The sequence below is a fragment of the Triplophysa rosa genome, linkage group LG22 (genome assembly GCF_024868665.1).
Source record: "Triplophysa rosa linkage group LG22, Trosa_1v2, whole genome shotgun sequence".
NCBI classification, from domain to species: Eukaryota; Metazoa; Chordata; class Actinopteri; order Cypriniformes; family Nemacheilidae; genus Triplophysa; species Triplophysa rosa.
The window spans coordinates 16292168-16309890 of NC_079911.1; the positions used below are offsets into that span (position 1 = coordinate 16292168).

The window sequence follows — 17723 nt, forward strand, 5'->3', positions numbered from 1 at the left end:
ACTGCAGTTATCTTCCGGTCTGTGTTTGTTTATCGGTCTGGCTAGTGTCTAATAATATAACTATTTATATTTAATTTAATTTATGTTAATATTAATTGATATTATTATTTTAATGTATAATCATTGTGTTAAATAAACTATTTGTTGTATGTTAATTTGATTAAATAAACAATTTGTTACCTGGGTTCTGTAGTTTTGTCGCATTGAAAGAAACTGTATGGGACATTGATATCTAGTGGTTGAGCTTGGTAACGCAGTCTAAATTCAAAGATTGGAGAGGCAAGTTTATCCAAGTAACGATTTCTTTTGCTTGTTATCAGAAATAATCTACAGGCACTATTGTTTGCGAATGTGTACCAGAAGTTAAGGGCAGCCCACGAACGAGCGCATGCGCAGTAACATTTGTTTATGTCGTTACTTTGAAATAGTCTCTTCATGACTCTTACTGATTTTCACCTACTATACATATTAGAGGTCGACCGATATTGGATTTTGCCGATAACGATAACTAAGGTGGATAACGATTGATAGTTTTTTTTAATGGTTTATTTCAAATAAAAAAAACCACACAAAGTAAATTAGCAATTAAGTGTATTACATCAATAAACACGTTGCTTGAACCACTAAACTGTATTGTACTTTTAAATAAAACACATAAATATTAACTACATTATTAACTCCAGTGTATGATTTAAACAAAATTATAATTAGGTAATTTCTAAAATTTTAACAATTTAAAACATTCTTGGCACCAAACTAGCAGAATGATGGATCCATTGCAATATTTTACAATATATACTGTCGTGTTCACATGCGTGTTTGTTTGCATTATAACGAATGTCATTAATTAGCCGTTCGTTGCTGTCTCCGTCATCGTTTCTATTTCGGAGGCGGATCTCGCGCGCGCGCGCGACACACACACCACACACACACACACACACACACCACACACACACACACACACACACACACACACACACACACACACACACACACACACACACACAATACTCACAAATGCCTATCCATAGTTACAATAATAAAATTTAAACATTTCTGCGTGTATTTTTGTCACCATGTTATAACTTCTTAAGCTAACGTTAATAGTCTACTAATGTTAGCGCGCTCTCAGCCCTGGTTGCAAAAATACCGCTGTTCCCCATTAAATGCAGCATATAGTTAATAAATTAATTACTTTTTAACATCATGTTTACTGCAACTGGCTCTACCTTGTCATTGTGAAACTTTTCCGCTTCGTGCAGACTGTGGCTCGCGTCTCCAAACCATAAACTGTATAGCTCCAAACCAAACAGGCTGTCCGTTTTATTTCCACCTCTAGAGGTCGCCGTTTTACACTACACTCGGAACTCTCCACCTGCGTATCACAGTAGAGCTTTCCCTGCTGCGTCTGGGTCAAACGCAACCAGGAAAAACTACCGGTGGGGATTATTGCCGATAGTTCAAATTATCGTTATCGGTCGACCTCTAATATATATTGTGTAAGTAGACTATTTCAGACGCAGGGAAGGTCATGGGTTTGATTCCCAGGTACAGTAATGCACATTAGTGGTGTTGCAAAATATATTGCGTATATATAATGTGTATTTTAATTGTGATTATTAATTACATTTTGAAATAAACTAATAGATAAATTTGACTGATAGCGTTATTTATTTATGTAAAAAAGGTCAACAATTTGGGCAGCAAATAATATTAAAGCACCAGATTTTTAAGGAACTGTTCATAAAACAGACATGTTTATGAATCTGTTGGTATGTTGGCAGGTACGTGCGGATCCTGGGCAACATGGTCCACGCCATTCAGATCAAAACCAAACTGTGCCAGCTGGTGGACGTGATGATGAAGCGTAGAGATGATCTCTCCTTCTGTCAGGAGATGAAGTTCAGGTGAAAGGCCCGTTGTAGCCCTGTTGTTTATTTGACGGTCAGATTTGCACGTGTTGTCCTCATGTGGAGTGCATTGGGTTTGTGTTTGTTTCAGGAACAAGATGGTGGAGTATTTGACAGACTGGGTGATGGGAACGTCTAACCAAGCAGCCGACGACGATGTGAAGTGTCTCACCAGGTAAAAACCTCATGAATGTTTCATAAAGTAAGACCTGATGCCGTTTACCCAGACCAAAACTAAACTGCAGAAACGGGCGGTTCGGAAAGGAGTCATATCAAAACTTTCAGGACTAAAGTGCTGGAAATATGGGCGGCTATTTGTTAATCAATTGAGCGATTGCCCCTGGCTCTTGGTTACAGCGTTTATACTTCATTCACATGCAAATAGGTTTCCCAATCATAACTTAAAAGGCTTCGTTTTACATATAGAAGGGTTCAGACTGTTCTAACAAACACCAGACCATTTGAATCTTTGTTTGTCATTCGTCTGAAAGGAATTAAACTGCACTCTTAAAAATATACGTAGACTCAAAAAATAAAAAAATCGAAATAAAGTTTACCATTACTAGCCAGTAAATTAGAACATTTAATTTTGCTTCTGTCTTTTTGAAACCTCGTATCTCCATATGTTGTGATTTTTATTTGCCATAAATCATTATTATTAATTACCCTTTATGTTTGTCAAAAAACCTAATCAGTAAAGCGTATTAAAATCATTAAAAAGTGAATTCCATTTCCCGAAGAACAGCAAATTTGGACACCCGAGTTTTCGCAAGGACAGCGACGATTTGCAACACCGCATGAAATGAAGCAGGGCTAAAAGATCCCCTCATTATTTTTTGAGAGAATTTTGTTTTGATTGACAGGGATCTGGACCAGGCGAGTATGGAGGCGGTGGTGTCTCTGTTAGCCGGTCTCCCCCTGCAGCCAGAGGAGGGTGATGGTGTGGAGCTGATGGAGGCCAAATCACAGCTGTTCCTCAAGTAAGACCCTCACATCCATCTAGTCTTTACTTTACCCTGTGACGTGGCTTATTCTTAACTCCGCCCCCTGTTGGTCTCTGCAGGTACTTCACTCTGTTCATGAACCTGCTGAATGACTGCAGTGAAGTGGAGGATGAGGGTCAGCAGGTGGTCGGCCGCAAGCGAGGGATGTCCAGGCGGTTGGCGTCGCTACGTCACTGTACCGTTCTGGCGATGTCCAACCTGCTCAATGCCAATGTGGACAGCGGCCTCATGCATTCCATCGGTGAGAGAATCGAGGCGCTTCATGCAAACCCCAAACATGTTTATTTTTAACACTAAACCACGACGTGCAGCAAACACACACAAATTAAAACAACAACGTCTTTACAAGTGCACAATGCTAAATTCACAAACCTCTGGGCACTCCAACCTCTATACCAACACTTTTTGCATTTACGAACTTCTAGACCAACAATTTACATAAACATAAACCTCTCTACAAGACAAAGATCTCTGGAGTTTTGTAGAAGTGGTGCTCGGCCAATATTAAAAAAATATTTAGTGGAAATATCTAAAAGCACAGTTTATTATATACACATAATGTTTCTACTTTGTGTTGTGCTCTTGCAGGTCTGGGCTATCATAAGGACCTGCACACCCGGGCCACTTTTATGGAGGTCCTCACAAAGATTCTGCAGCAGGGGACGGAGTTTGACACGCTGGCTGAAACCGCTCTGGCCGACCGTTTCGAGAGGCTTGTGGAACTCGTCACGATGATGGGCGACCAGGGGGAGTTACCTATCGCCATGGCGTTGGCCAATGTGGTGCCTTGTTCCCAGTGGGTGGGTACATTTTTGCCTATTTTTGTTTCGTAAAAGGACTTAATTTTACAGTGAATAAAGCAACAATTCAAACCGCGATTTGCAAAACCTTAACTTTAGAAATGTGTATTTTTGGGTTATATTCAATCTTTTAATCAAAAATTGAGTGGCAGTGGTTTGAGCGTTCGATATTCAGATAGATTAAGGTCTTAGCCAACAACAATGATGTCGATGTTTTATTTGTATACTGATTTGTGAATTCCCATTTCTTACATAAGCCATTTACATGCTGTTTTGTTATTGTGCTGTGTAATGATTTGTGAGTGATCCCTTTTTTCCTACACCTGTTCATTTACAAGCTGAAATGTTTTGTTTTTTTAGATGGATGGATAAATAAATAATATTGATTTATCTATCCATATTAATATCATATGCTCTCTTTTTGTGTCTCTTTGCTCTCAATCGCACACACTTTTCTCTAACAATATTTGGGTTTGTTTCATAAAATTTTACTTTTACCTACACTTCAATACTGTCCCGTGATGCACTTGAGGCATTTCTTTCAGGCCTTATGTAGACAGTTTCATTGGACGCAAAGTTAACTGCCGGTGTGTGTTTGGTTATAATATAACAGTTTATTTTATATTTAATTTATATTCATATTTCATTGTATATTAATTGTATTAAATTAAAACTACTCAACAGTTATTGATTCTTTGCGGGGGTCTACCGGAAGTTAAGTTTGAGTTGGTTGTTGCCGCTGAAACTGTCTATAGATCAATATTTGTATTGTACATGATAGTAGTATACAAAATATATATACAAAAATGCACAATACACACAATAAAACATGAAGCACAGTACACAAGTCACAAGTACTTGTCATGCAATGTTATGTATACTAATTATACAAAATATATACACATTATGAAACAAGGTACAGTACACAAGTGCTTATATACTTGATATACAACAATGTTATGTATAGACAGTTTCACGATATGTAAACAACACTGTACACAACCAACTGAACATTTACAACTGAATTGAAATTTGAAAGACTTTTTTTTACAATAACAATAAGCACACAATAAGATTAAAATAAGCACAGTACATAAGAGTCACAAGTACACCCAATATACTTGTGGTAGACTATTGTATAGACCAATTATACAAAATATATGCAATATTAGCATTAAAATACATGAAGCACAGTACACAAGATGTACAAGTGCTTGAACGTTTACAAACTGCATCAATGTTTAGTGATCTCAGATGTGTCTGATTTAGTTCATCCGCTGTCGGTCTTTCAGGATGAACTGGCTCGTGTCCTGGTCACTCTCTTTGACTCGAGACATCTGTTGTATCAGCTCCTGTGGAACATGTTCTCTAAGGAGGTGGAGTTGGCAGATTCCATGCAGACTCTGTTTCGTGGAAACAGCCTGGCCAGTAAAATCATGACCTTCTGTTTTAAGGTACCTCTGCACTTCCTCTACAATCACAGAGGCAAATCAGATGGATTAACATAATTTTTCCGTTTGCCAAGTTCACGAGGTGGAAATTTCTCCCATCAGGTGTACGGTGCTACGTACCTCCAGAAGTTATTGGAGCCGTTGCTCAGGAGGGTTCTCACAGGATCTGAGTGGCAGATGTTAAGCTTTGAGGTGGATTCCACGAGGTAGCTGTCCAACTGACCCTGAATATGTTTTTGATCAATGTTTAAATCATTATTTCATAAACAAGACTAAAATATGAAGAAAATTATTTGTGCAGTGTCCACACTGAACAAGTAATCTAAATAAGAAGTAACTTATCACAATGCCACAAAATAAAAGTAAAATTATTTATTACTTAATCAATACTACTTAATAATTAATGTATAATAATCAATCTTTTTTTCATTGATTATCATTAAATTATTAATAATAAAATTGTGGTTTTATAACATTTAATAATAAAATATTTATATATAAATATATTTATATCTATCTTATAAAGTGGTAAATATTTTACATTACTATTATTTAATTATTAAAAATACATTATTATTATTGTATTAGTAAAATACTGGTTTAATAACCGTTATAGTAAAATATTTAATACAGATTTTATATTATTATAATGAAATTATTAATAAATAAATAAATAAGTGTTTTACTTTAAAACAACCCCAAAAAACTTTTAGGGGAGTAGATGAGATGTTCATGTTCAGCTTGGAGATGATTTGTTTGAGTTCTTTCTGCAGACTGGAGGCCGGTGAGAGTTTAGAGGAGAACCAGCGTAATCTTCTCCGGATGACCGATCGCTTCTTTCAGGCCATAATGAACTCTTCTGGAGAGTTTCCCCCTCAGCTCCGCAGCGTCTGTCACTGTCTCTTTCAGGTGAGGATAACAGAACCTGCACCGGTTGAGTTTATTGTCGGGCTGTTTCTGTGGACGTCTGTGGCCACAAGTTCCTGTGGAGGAAAACTTTGTGATTTACATCACTAATGTCAAATAAACTAGTTGATTTCAAATGCATATTTGACATCAGTCACTGTGTGTGTTGAGTTCCTGTTTAAAGTCTGTTGAAGTTTCTGCAAAAAATACCATGCGGGCCTATTAATCTGAGAGTGTGTTTGTGTTCGCTTGTGTCGTGACATGTTTGTGATCATTTCTGTCCTGTAGGCTACTTGTCACTCTCTCCTGTCTAAAGCATCTGTCAAAGACAGAAAGGAAATGAGAAAAGCAGTAAGTGTAAATGACGGACAAATCTGCTTCCTGTCCTGAATCGCTTCATTAATCTGAGACTTCTGTATTTCTCAGGCCTGCTTTACTGACATCAGATCATATCCACTAATGTTCTGACTTCTGGCGAGCTGAAGCTTTCCACTGGATGCCCTTCTTAAAGGGATAGTTTCCCTAACATCTCATCATTCTCATGTCATGGCCAAAACGAAATGATCTCTGTGAAACACAAGAGAAGATATTTCGAGAAATGTCTCGGTGGTTTTGTGTCCACACAATGAAAGTCAATGGGTTCAGTGTTGTTTGGTCAATGTTCTTCAGAATATCTTCTTTTGTGTTGTGCAGAAGAAAAAAAGTCGTACAGGTTTGGAACGACATGAGGGCGAGTAAATGATGACAGAATTTTCACTTTTGGATGAACTATCCCTTTAACATCAGCACTTTGAAAAACAACATACTTGACTTCCTCTTTGTATGGGCGCTCGGTTCAGAGGTCCACTGGTTTTAGAAAATAAGGCTGGAGTTTAGGAAGACATTGGATGCAGTGGTGCATTATGGGTAAAGCGGATTGGTACCAGACTCTGCCACGTCCTGTCTGCCAGAATCGTTCGATCTAAAACTTCTTTCCGAGTGAAACTTTTTTCTCAAAAGTGCCATAAATGCTCTGCTTTTCCTTTCCTTCTGTAACACTCCTAAAAGTCACTGGTGAAGCTCCGCCTCCATTGAACTGTTTAACAGCTTTAAGAAACTTCCTGCATTTTAACACTTTAACCTCTGGTGCCATTTCATATAGGGAGTTTCAACACAAAACCGCAGATTATGAAACAGAAATGACATTATTAAGCGGAATAATTTGGCTCGTGTGCTTAAATGCTCTCAACATCTTTTTTGTGAGGAACAAACCGTTTAAGCTTCACACCATCTTGATTCTGGATTCTGGTTTGGCGCTATCTTATGAAACGGTACCACGTTCTCTAGCTGTAAATCCCTCTTAAATCTTTGTGTGTGTGTGTGTGTCTCTTGGTTTCAGGTGGTCAGTCAGCGGTTTCCTCAGAACAGTATTGGAGCTGTGGGTAGCGCCATGTTCTTACGATTTGTCAACCCAGCGATAGTCTCGCCATATGAAGCTGGGATTCTCCATAAGAAGCCTCCACCCAGGATAGAGAGAGGCCTTAAACTTATGTCAAAGGTGAGATATCAAAGAGGTCACACCACTAACAGGTGGAATCCAGATTCATAAATGAACTCATGTCATTTCTCACACGTTCACAGATTCTCCAAAGTATCGCCAACCATGTTTTGTTTACAAAGGAGGAGCACATGAGGCCTTTTAATGACTTTGTGAAGAGTAATTTTGATGCGGCACGAAGGTAAGAAAGCAGCTGGGTTTGGTTTGTTTGGAACTGGATTTTGTAACTGATGTTTGGGGTTCATCTGCAGGTTTTTTCTTGACATTGCCTCTGACTGCCCAGCGAGCGACTCTCTGAACCACAGTCTGTCCTTCATAAGCGATGGGAACGTGTTGGCCCTACACCGGCTGCTGTGGAACAATCAAGAGAAAATCGGCCAGTATTTGTCCAGTAACAGGTGAGACTGGTGTGATGCTTCAGACCATTAAAGGGCATGTGATTGTAAATGCAAACACAAGTTGGGGATGTCTTCAGAGTAGGACATTTTCCATCTAGATTTGTTTGCTATCCAAATGTCTGTTTGACTGCAGTGAGAATTCACTTGACCTCTTCTGGCTCTTCTTGTTCTCAAAGGTTTGATCATTATAATAAGATGCTGATTTTAAGACTTAAGATTTTTCCATGTAATTCAATTGTCAGATCTCATAAATAGTAGAACGAGAGATTCCGAACGTGTGAATTGGCTACAACCCCATTTCATTTTCCCAAGAAACCAAGTTATTTAAAAATGAAAGTGTGTTTCAATAGAACACATTTACATGGAAATGGCAAAAATTTACTAGTGAGACCCAAGTTGGAGACACATTTTTTTCTTAAACCAATATAAAACCAAATAAAAAGATGGAAAACCTCTACAGTTTGAACTGGAGCTTCTTCCTACCCTCGAAATTCACTTCTTGGACCCCCCACGTCCCTCCTCTTCAGCCCTGAATATGATATACTTTATAAACATTATAGAATCAAGTCAGTCTTCCTCAAACAATTTATATGTTTTATTATTTTGCTATAAACCTAAAATATACTGTATTATACAACGGTTAGTTCTGGTCCTTGAATCACACTAGATTGGACTCGAAGCGTTCCAAGAGTGGTGATTTTGGTTTAACCGTGGTGTTTGGATCCCAATACACTACCGGTCAAACGTTTAGGATCACTCTTTATTTATATTTTTCCACAGTTTAGAAGAATATTAAACCCATCGAAACCATGAAATAACACAAATGTAGCTGTGGGAATTATGTTGTGACCAAAAGCACCCAAAACTATATTTTTCCATCTTTAAAGTAGCCACCCTTTGACTAGAATCGTACACTTGGCATTTTATCATCCAGCTTCTCGAGTTCTCAAACTGGGAAGCGGGACTCATATTGACTGCTTTTTATTTATTATTTGGTCCAAATAATCCATTTCAAAAGTACTTTTATATAAAAAGGTTTTCTAATAAAATAATTTAATATGTTGGCACACTTATATTTTTGTCTACAGAAGTGATTTCAAACATTAAAACACACACCTTCAGATTAATGTATTTTTAAGACCATGAGAACCTTTTTTTTCAAGTGATCAGAGGCGTATCCGGGGTGGGGCTATGGGGGCACTGGCCCCCTCTGAAAGATGATTGGCCCCCCACCCCTCTAATTGCCTGCCAGGCTGTTGATCACAAATTCAAACGTAGCACACACTAGCCGGACGTGTTTGGCCGTTCTCGCACGGCTGAACAGCAGCTGACTGTACCACAAGTATAGCAATTGCAAGTTCGCTATATGGTTTTTTTAGACATTCACGAGCAGATCTCTTCAGAAAAACTATCGCGTTTCCTTCACGTGCAGCATATAACCTGATGTATTTATAATATATAGCCTAGTTTTAACTTTCTTTTTCTGAAGATAATGAAGAGAAATGAAGGTTCAGTCAGTGGAGGAACTGGGACAACTCAGCCATACACATACAGTTCATACAGTGTTTTTTATTTCTGGAAGACTGGTCTTGTGTTTTGGCAGTAGTGCGAAGCATTGGTTTGTGTTTATATAACTTGACGCTCTGTGTACTTTTTTGTGAATTGCCCAGCATGCAAAATGATTTTCTTACAGTATTAAGGTTAATACAAACTGTATTTGACTGTTCCTATTTACAACAGTAAATAAATGCCATTAAAAGTTAAAAAGGCATCACTGTTTATTTCTTATTTTAAAGCTTACTGAACTATAATGATACGTACATATAAATATACAATATGGTTGGCCCCTCTGTTTTAATTGCGGCCCCATTTGTGCCCCCCAGTGAAAAAAATCATAGAATCACCTCTGCAAATGATACTTTTGACCGGTAGTGTAAATCTAATCATGCTGTAATTTCCATCTCTCTCTAGGGATCATAAAGCTGTCGGGCGAAGGCCTTTTGATAAGATGGCCACCTTGCTGGCTTACCTGGGTCCCCCCGAACACAAACCCGTGGCGGACACTCACTGGTCAAGCCTGAATCTCACCAGCTCCAAATTTGAGGAGTTTATGACCAGGTAAAATGATTCTGCTTCTCTTGAAGCACAATCTCGACTTAGTCTGAATCAATGCGATACCGATGTTTAGATTCACCTCCATGGATGTTCTCATATCACACACTTTCATTTTAGGGTGAACCATTCCTTTGAATTTGTCAAAAACAGCTGTTGTGTTTATATGTGATCATCATGTTGTCTACAGATTCCATGTGTGTCTTTTTTTCAGACATCAGGTGCATGAGAAAGATGAGTTTAAAGCGCTGAAGACTCTTAATATCTTTTATCAGGCTGGAACCTCAAAGAATGGAAACCCAGTGTTTTACTATGTCACCCGCAGGTAAGGCTGTTTTATGTTTATCAGTACGTGCATTTCCAGAAAACCGAAGCAGTGACATTGGCGTTGGTTCTGCTGTTTTTGCCAGTATTTTCTCGTTTCTGTTATTTGTTTGTTACGACTAACTGTTATTTTTATTAATAATCACTTCGGTTTTTGGACCAACCGTCAACAGGGATTTAGTAAGGATCTTCGCAGAATGTTCTTGCTGAAAATCCGATTTAGTGTCATTTCTTTTCTATACACACATGACCAGAAATAGTCCCATCCACAAGCATGATATTATTGGATAAAATGGCTTTTATCAATTTGTAAAACCCTTCATTGGTAACCATTTTGAAACCATTATAACCCTCAATTTATAAATATATGATTCAGTGAAATCATTTGAAAGTCACACAAAAGTTATTATTTGTCCAGTTTTATTTTGTACTAAGACTTTCACCAGTGACAGATTACAGGTACCTATGGTTACCTTTTCATTGTTAGCTTTTACACATTGAGCGGTTGCTTAATACAACCGCCCGGCTCTTTTATATTACTTAACATTTTTCATAAATCAAATAATTTGCATTATGTGAAGCAAAAAGCCTACTGTCCAGCTGAGTAACACCATTAACAGAAACTAAAGACTTCTAGATGAATTTAAAGTCCAATTGGTCCAGAAGATGGTCCAGGTCCAGGTGAAGTTATTTGATCACTGTATGATCTGTAGAAAGCTCAAAGCCATGAGCACATGCTGCAGCATTTGGAAGCAGCTGGTCTTAGAGGATGAGGATATTGAGTAAGCACTGTAAGAACCTGTATTCACATTGGCTAATGAACTACTGGTATTGCTGCCGGTGCCGCCAGTTCCACCTGTTCCAGTGCTGCCGCCGCTGCCGCCACTGTTGGTGCTGTTGGTGCTGTTGGTGCTGTGGGTGCTGTTGGTGCTGTGGGTGCTGTTGGTGGTAGTGTTGGACTGGGCATTGTTGGCTCTGGATTGACCATCTACAGTAATCTGCATTTGGACCATAATGAAGGCAAACATGACAGCCAGCAGTGCCATGTAGCTTTCCATTCTCAAAGCCATTCTCTGATCTGTGATGACAACATTGCAACATCAAAAAATCATAAAGGTTTAATTTAATTGTAAAATTTTGGTTATTAATTTATGTTTGCTCAAACTAATGCAAACAACAAAAAGATTAAATGATGCATACAACAAACCCCCAAATAGTCCAATATAGATTTAAAGATAAATTGCAGAATGAAATCATTGTAATATCAAATTTCATAAATACTTAAAGGAATAGTTCACCCAAAAATAAACATTTGGTTGTCATTAATCTACCCTCCTGTCATTCTAAAACCTGTATGCTTTTCTTCCTTCTGTAGAAGACAAAATAAGATATTTTCAGAAACGTCTCTGTTTTTACCCATGCAGTGGAAGTCAATGTTTTTCAAAATATCTTTTGCATTCTGCAGAAGAATAAAAGTCATACAGGTTAGGTTGACCTATCTCTTTAATAGATTTTTAGTACCTTAGGTCTTGTAAATATTACAATTGCATTGCAATCCATGTGCAGATTAAGAGGTTTGATCATTGTTTGTAGAGAATTGACGAGCGTCCTGAAAACAAATCATTCTTTAGGTACTCACCTGCAGTGTTGAGCGATGTTATGTTTGTGTTGAGTGAAGATACGGCTTTTATACGGACAGAAACTCGGGTCACATGATGTGCTGCCTTCATTGGAAAAGGAGGATAAGCAATGGAAAGGAAGGATCATGCTGGCAAGATTTATTTTTGTTTAACAAATCTTTTTTGTTTTCCATTCAGGTAACACTGGCTTTGAGTTTGAGCATTCGCAACCAAAGATTACGATATTAAAGAGCAATCTTATTCTAAAGGTTTTAGTAAAATAATGTGTTTCTTTTAGGAAAACAGCTTCAGGTAATAGTTACATTTTGGAGTATGGTAGCTAGTTTCTAGCTTGTCTAAGATGGTTTAGGGCCAAATCGAATCATTTTTATCTGTGTACCACTTTTTAAAGTGTCCCTGTTGAAAAGTTTTATTGGAAAAACTTCTTCTACACTCTTTCAATATATATACAGCATGAACCTAATGTCAATTTTAGTAAGCTCAAACTTGAAAAGCTGCTGTGTATGTTTTTTCCTTGTCTGCTTTTCTTCAAACATTTTATAATAGTAATAAATAACCATTACATAGTAATATATAGTAGAATAGTATTATTTATTAGACTGTAGTATAAAATATCAGTTAATATTTGAGACCCAGTCTATGAAAAATCAAATTTTGAGATAAAAATCATGCATGCACGATTTAACTTTGGCACACGTATTGCACGATATTGCAAAAGCACGTGTTATTTATACACAATTGATGAGAATGGGTTCATAATCTTGATATCTTTATTGGTAAGATCAATTGAACAATTGAACTTCACTGTGCGTATTACACAATATTGCAACAGCTTGTTATTTATATGCAAAACGATGAGAACGGGTAGAGATTATATTTTCACAGAATGTTCTTTACATCATGTAGGACAATATTATGTGGAAAAAAAACAGTAAATCACTAAAAAACAACTAGCTGGGTTTTCACAGACTGCGTCCTATTTATGAAACAAATTATTGATAAAGTAAATAAATAAGTGTTCTTTTCCTAACACAGTGCTATAATACGGCATCAGTAGATTTTTGGGGGGGGTTTAGTAACAAAGTATGAAATTTGTTTTTATTTACTTTTATTTATATTTTTATGTCAATAACAAATAATTGTTTTGTTTTGTGAGTATGTAAACCTGTTTGTTGCTCCATATGCTCCAAGACAAAACGTTTTAGTCCATTTTATTCCTTTTTTCAAAATCATTAAATGAAACCGATGACTGAATGTGCGAAATATGTTATCCGTGTGTTAGCATGACTTCATAGTGTATGGTTTTGAGGACATTTTTCACACCTTCAGTTATTTTACGTCATGGCTGTTAAAAGAAGCAAACAGTAAACTGATGTGGAGAGCGAACGGGAACATCCTTTACTTTTGTTTCTCCCAAAGTTCTGTTTCGCTCTCTTCACACTCCGGGTACGGAGAGTAGTTGTCCTGCGGGTGGTGGAGCTCATGATGTCGCTGGTGGTGAAGTGGCCGGTTGTGACAGGGCCATCTGTAGTTGTGTAGGTATCTGAATAGGGAACTCTTGAAGTAAACATGGCATCCTTTTTGAAAGACTCCTTGGCACTCCCAGTCGCTGTTTGGTCATCTTTTGTGTTCAAGAGTGACGTCTCGGACCAGAATTGTGTAGTGACCGCTTGGATAGATGGATGACTCCGCTCATTGATTCTAAACACGTATGGAGACAGCGTGTAGGTGCCAGAGTGCCAGCTCCCCGTCCGGGACAGGTGAGCCTCTCCGCATGTGTGCCACGTGTGACACGGGCATCCCAACACCCGGGCGGACGTACGTTTGGTCCAAAGCAACAGATGGCTAATATTTGCTGCATCTTCACACGCCCAAGGGTTGTCTCCAAGCGCGATAAGCTCCAGACCTTGCAGATGCTGGAACGCTCCATCGTGAACCGCGGCGAAGCGGTTTGCGTGCAAGTATAACCGAGACAACTTGGGTAACCGATTCAATGAACCTGGCAAGATCTGAACCAGGGTGTTATGGGATAAATCCACCGTTTCTACGTTTTGCGGCATGTTGGTGGGCACCGTCCAGAACTTGTTGTGACTGAGGTTGAGAGACTTCAGGTTTGGGAGGGTGTTGTTGATGAAGACGACACGCTCCAGCTTATTGACGGACAGATCCAGAACCCTAAGGTTCCACTGGTACGCCGTGTCGTCTTTGTTAAGCACATGCAGACGGTTTCCAGAGATGTCGAGTTCCCACAGAGCCCGGGGGAGGGAGGCGGGAAAATGAAGCAGTCGGTTGTAGGAGATGTCCAGGATGCGCAGGTGCGTGAAGGAGCTCAGATGATGGTCCAGGTCGGATAGACGATTGTGGCTCATGTTGAGAGACTGAATGTTATGCTCTAGTCCGACAGGCAGGTTTCTCAGTCCACGCCAGGAACAGTCTACCGTCCGAAGGCTCTCGCTGCAGGAGCAGATAGCGGGACATTCTGCTTGCACGTATGCGCATGTAAACAGCAGTATGAGGAGGTGGGACAGCAAAGCAGACCAAAGCATTGTCACGGTGTTCCTGTGGACAACACAAAGACACCTGTGAGCCTATCCCATTGTGAGGGATAGTTCACCCAAAAATACAAATTCTTCCATTATTTACTCACCCTCATGTCATTACAGACCTGTATTACTTTCTTTCTACTGCAGAACACAAAAGAAGAGTTTTTGGAGATCGTTGGTGACCGAACAACACTGACCTCATTAACTTCCATTGTATGGACATAAAACCATTTCTCAAAATATCTTCTTTTATGTTCCACTTATGAAAGAGTCATATACAGGTTTAAACAACATGAGGGTGAACAAATGTTGACAGAACTTTTAGTTTTGGGTGAACTAACTCTTTAATTTCACTGAGCATTATTACGATTTTGTTCTGTGAGAGCCGCCGTAGTGCTTCGAAAATGAGGCTGGAGGTGTGGTGTGAGCTGTTGGTTGCAATTCGCAACCTCACTGCTAGATGCCGCTAAATTTCATACACTGGACCTTTAAGAAGTTTTCTTTTAGAATGGTCACATCCATAACAATCCATATACACTCTAATATAGTTCTATAAAGACTCATCTTTTATACAGCATTCTCCATTTGTTGAGTATTATTGCTTCTGGTTTGCGCATTTTAATTCACAGAAATCCTACAAAGTATGTCGTCTCTTAAAACGTGCATCCTTTTTTGTCACATCCATAATGAATTAATTGACCCCTTTTTTTAAAATAGAAAACTTGCACATAGACTGATATCTTTCTATTTCCCATCCATAACGCTTTAATTGCCCAGACTTATTTAATATTCATTCATTTACCTACAGAAAGTTTAAGCAACAAAAAAGGAAAATCTTTGTAAAAAAATCACAAATTTCCAGTGATACGATTGTATTTTGAACCCAATATAGTGTGTCATATCAAACGATCATACAGAGCACAGTACGCTTACACATTTGAATCTGATTATAGTGAATTTGATGATGTGGGTCTGAGACGTGAGGTGTTTAAACGAAGCTGAAATGTATCTCATTACAATCAGTGTTGGGTAAGTTACTCTCAAAAAGTAATTAATTACTAGTTACTAGTTACTAATTACATATTCAATAGTGTAATTAGATTACTGTTCAAATTACTCTCTCCAAAAAGTATTTAGTTACTTATTACTAATTACTTTCTATATCCTATATCAACCTTGATTAGTTAAGTGATTCAAGGACAGGCATGAAAGGGCTCTTTTAATTCATTTAAATAAATAATATTAAACCACATAAAGTACTCTTAATAACTGACCAAAGTATTACAAATGTGAGAATTATACATTAAAGCACAGATTTTAAAGTTAGACTTTGAATGTTGATGTTAATTCCACTATTGCACACACATATTACACAAAGTATTTAGTTTAATTACATCAGAAGTAACTGTAATTAAATTACAGAAAAAAATCATCAAAGGAAAAGTAATTAAATTACAGTAACTAATTACTTCGTAACTAGTTACACCCAACACTGATTACAATGAGTGACCTGGTCTGATTATAATGGAAGATACAGACTCTGATCGTAGTTATCCACAGCAGTCTGATAACAGCAGCGAGCTTTAACTTCATTGTCTAAATAGTAAGAACGAGCCTGATTATATACGTATAAAGATGTTTCTTACGGAGATGTTTCCATGACAATGGAGTCTTCTGATTAGACTTAATGACATTGAGACCGACTTTAGTGTTGGCACCATGTCTGATAATAGTGATGATGATGAATCTATTTGCATGCTACACTGAAACGTGTGCTGTTTGTTCTGCCTGCGGTGTGAATTCACCATCAGTTTCTCGATCAGTGAAACACACACGTGAACATACAGAAACCTTCATGCAGTATCTCTGCAGATCTTCCTGCACCTGCATGACTTTATTCTTTAAGCTTGTGCTTATTTACACAAAACAACACTTATATTTAACATGCTTACATTCTGTATATCAATTCTGGGAAGATTTCCTCAGGTGAGCCGTGCTGCATTGTGAATCACTTACCTTTTGCTTGTCATCACTGTGTCCTCTTTTAAATTCTCTCCATCTCTCTCTCTCTCTCTCTCTCTCTCTCTCTCTCTTTATGTTCGCCTGGTTCTGAGCTCTTTCGGTCTGCGGTTCTTGTGTTTCTATTCTGCAGTAAAATACAAATCCTGTCTTATTTTGTGCAGGTCCGTTTCTGGGATGACTGTGATGGGGGGGGGGTAGACTCTATAGTAGAGTCCCTGGTACAGAGAGAGAGGAAGTGCTGACGCCTGTGTTTCCTCTTTAGCATTCAGCATTCATTTCCCCTGTATTTTGTCCCCTTTTCTTCCCTTACTTTTTCTCCTTTCCTTCCTGTTCTTCTTATGTTTTTTACGTAACTTGTAATTTAGATCTGTAGATGTTTTTTTCTAGACTAGACTAGACTAGGATGGACTACAATGTCACAATACAGATTTCAGCATCTCTGTCATTTTCTGTTTCTTGGCCAACATTGAATGTTTGCACCTAGAATGTTCCTGCAGATTTCTACATTAATTGAATTTTGTCGTTTTCAAAGTTCTGCACATCCCCTGTAGCGTTTGGTAAATATTTTGGCTAATTGTATTATTGTCAGCAAAGTTGACACATTTTACCACAGTAACTTTTTACCATTCTGCACAATTCAAACCCCATTATTAAAAATATTTCTTTGGTGATGTCTCAAATTCTTAGCACGCTTTTTTGGCAATTCATTCGATTGTCCCCACCACCATGTTTTCTCCTGGCAGGTGTGTGTGTGTGTGTGTTGTGAACAAAGGAGTGCTGGTGTTTCCAGAACTCTAAAAAACCTTTTCACTGCCACTCTACACCTCTCTCTCTTTTTCTTTCTCAATCGCTTCATTCTTTCAGAAGCTGCTAATGCTGCCAGTAATGCTACATGCTCTGCCTACTAATGTGCTGTGTGTGTGTGTGTGTGTTCATGTTTGTATATCCCGGCGGGGACCTAAACCTGAGTACACACCAACAGATGGGGACTCATGTCACCGTGGGGACCAAAATTGAGGTCCCCAGGGGCAAAAAAGCTAATAAATTGTACAGAACAATATTTTTTAAACATCTAA

The 17723-nt window shown here is 38.2% G+C and overlaps 2 protein-coding genes across 3 annotated transcripts in view; one reads left to right on the top strand and one right to left on the bottom strand.

Annotated features, from left to right (window-relative positions):
• Positions 1-17723, top strand: part of nf1b (neurofibromin 1b) — a 50474-nt gene that overhangs the window by 16124 nt on the left and 16627 nt on the right. The window contains exons 22-35 of one of the 2 annotated variants that reach the window (XM_057320587.1): positions 1785-1907; positions 2002-2085; positions 2774-2890; positions 2974-3155; positions 3503-3714; positions 5007-5168; positions 5268-5371; positions 5939-6074; positions 6360-6422; positions 7450-7608; positions 7692-7789; positions 7860-8006; positions 9978-10124; positions 10333-10443. In XM_057320587.1, coding sequence (XP_057176570.1) covers positions 1785-1907; positions 2002-2085; positions 2774-2890; positions 2974-3155; positions 3503-3714; positions 5007-5168; positions 5268-5371; positions 5939-6074; positions 6360-6422; positions 7450-7608; positions 7692-7789; positions 7860-8006; positions 9978-10124; positions 10333-10443 — 1845 coding nt within the window. The remainder of the gene's footprint in view (positions 1-1784; positions 1908-2001; positions 2086-2773; positions 2891-2973; positions 3156-3502; positions 3715-5006; positions 5169-5267; positions 5372-5938; positions 6075-6359; positions 6423-7449; positions 7609-7691; positions 7790-7859; positions 8007-9977; positions 10125-10332; positions 10444-17723) is intronic. The other variant, XM_057320588.1, reaches the window with a different exon arrangement.
• On the bottom strand, positions 12841-16811 carry LOC130545813 (oligodendrocyte-myelin glycoprotein-like). The gene is made up of 2 exons (XM_057320589.1): positions 16642-16811; positions 12841-14641 (listed from the first exon to the last, which is right to left on the bottom strand). Exons 1-2 carry the CDS (start codon positions 16653-16655, stop codon positions 13417-13419), a joined length of 1239 nt encoding a protein of 412 aa, XP_057176572.1. The 5' UTR covers positions 16656-16811; the 3' UTR covers positions 12841-13416.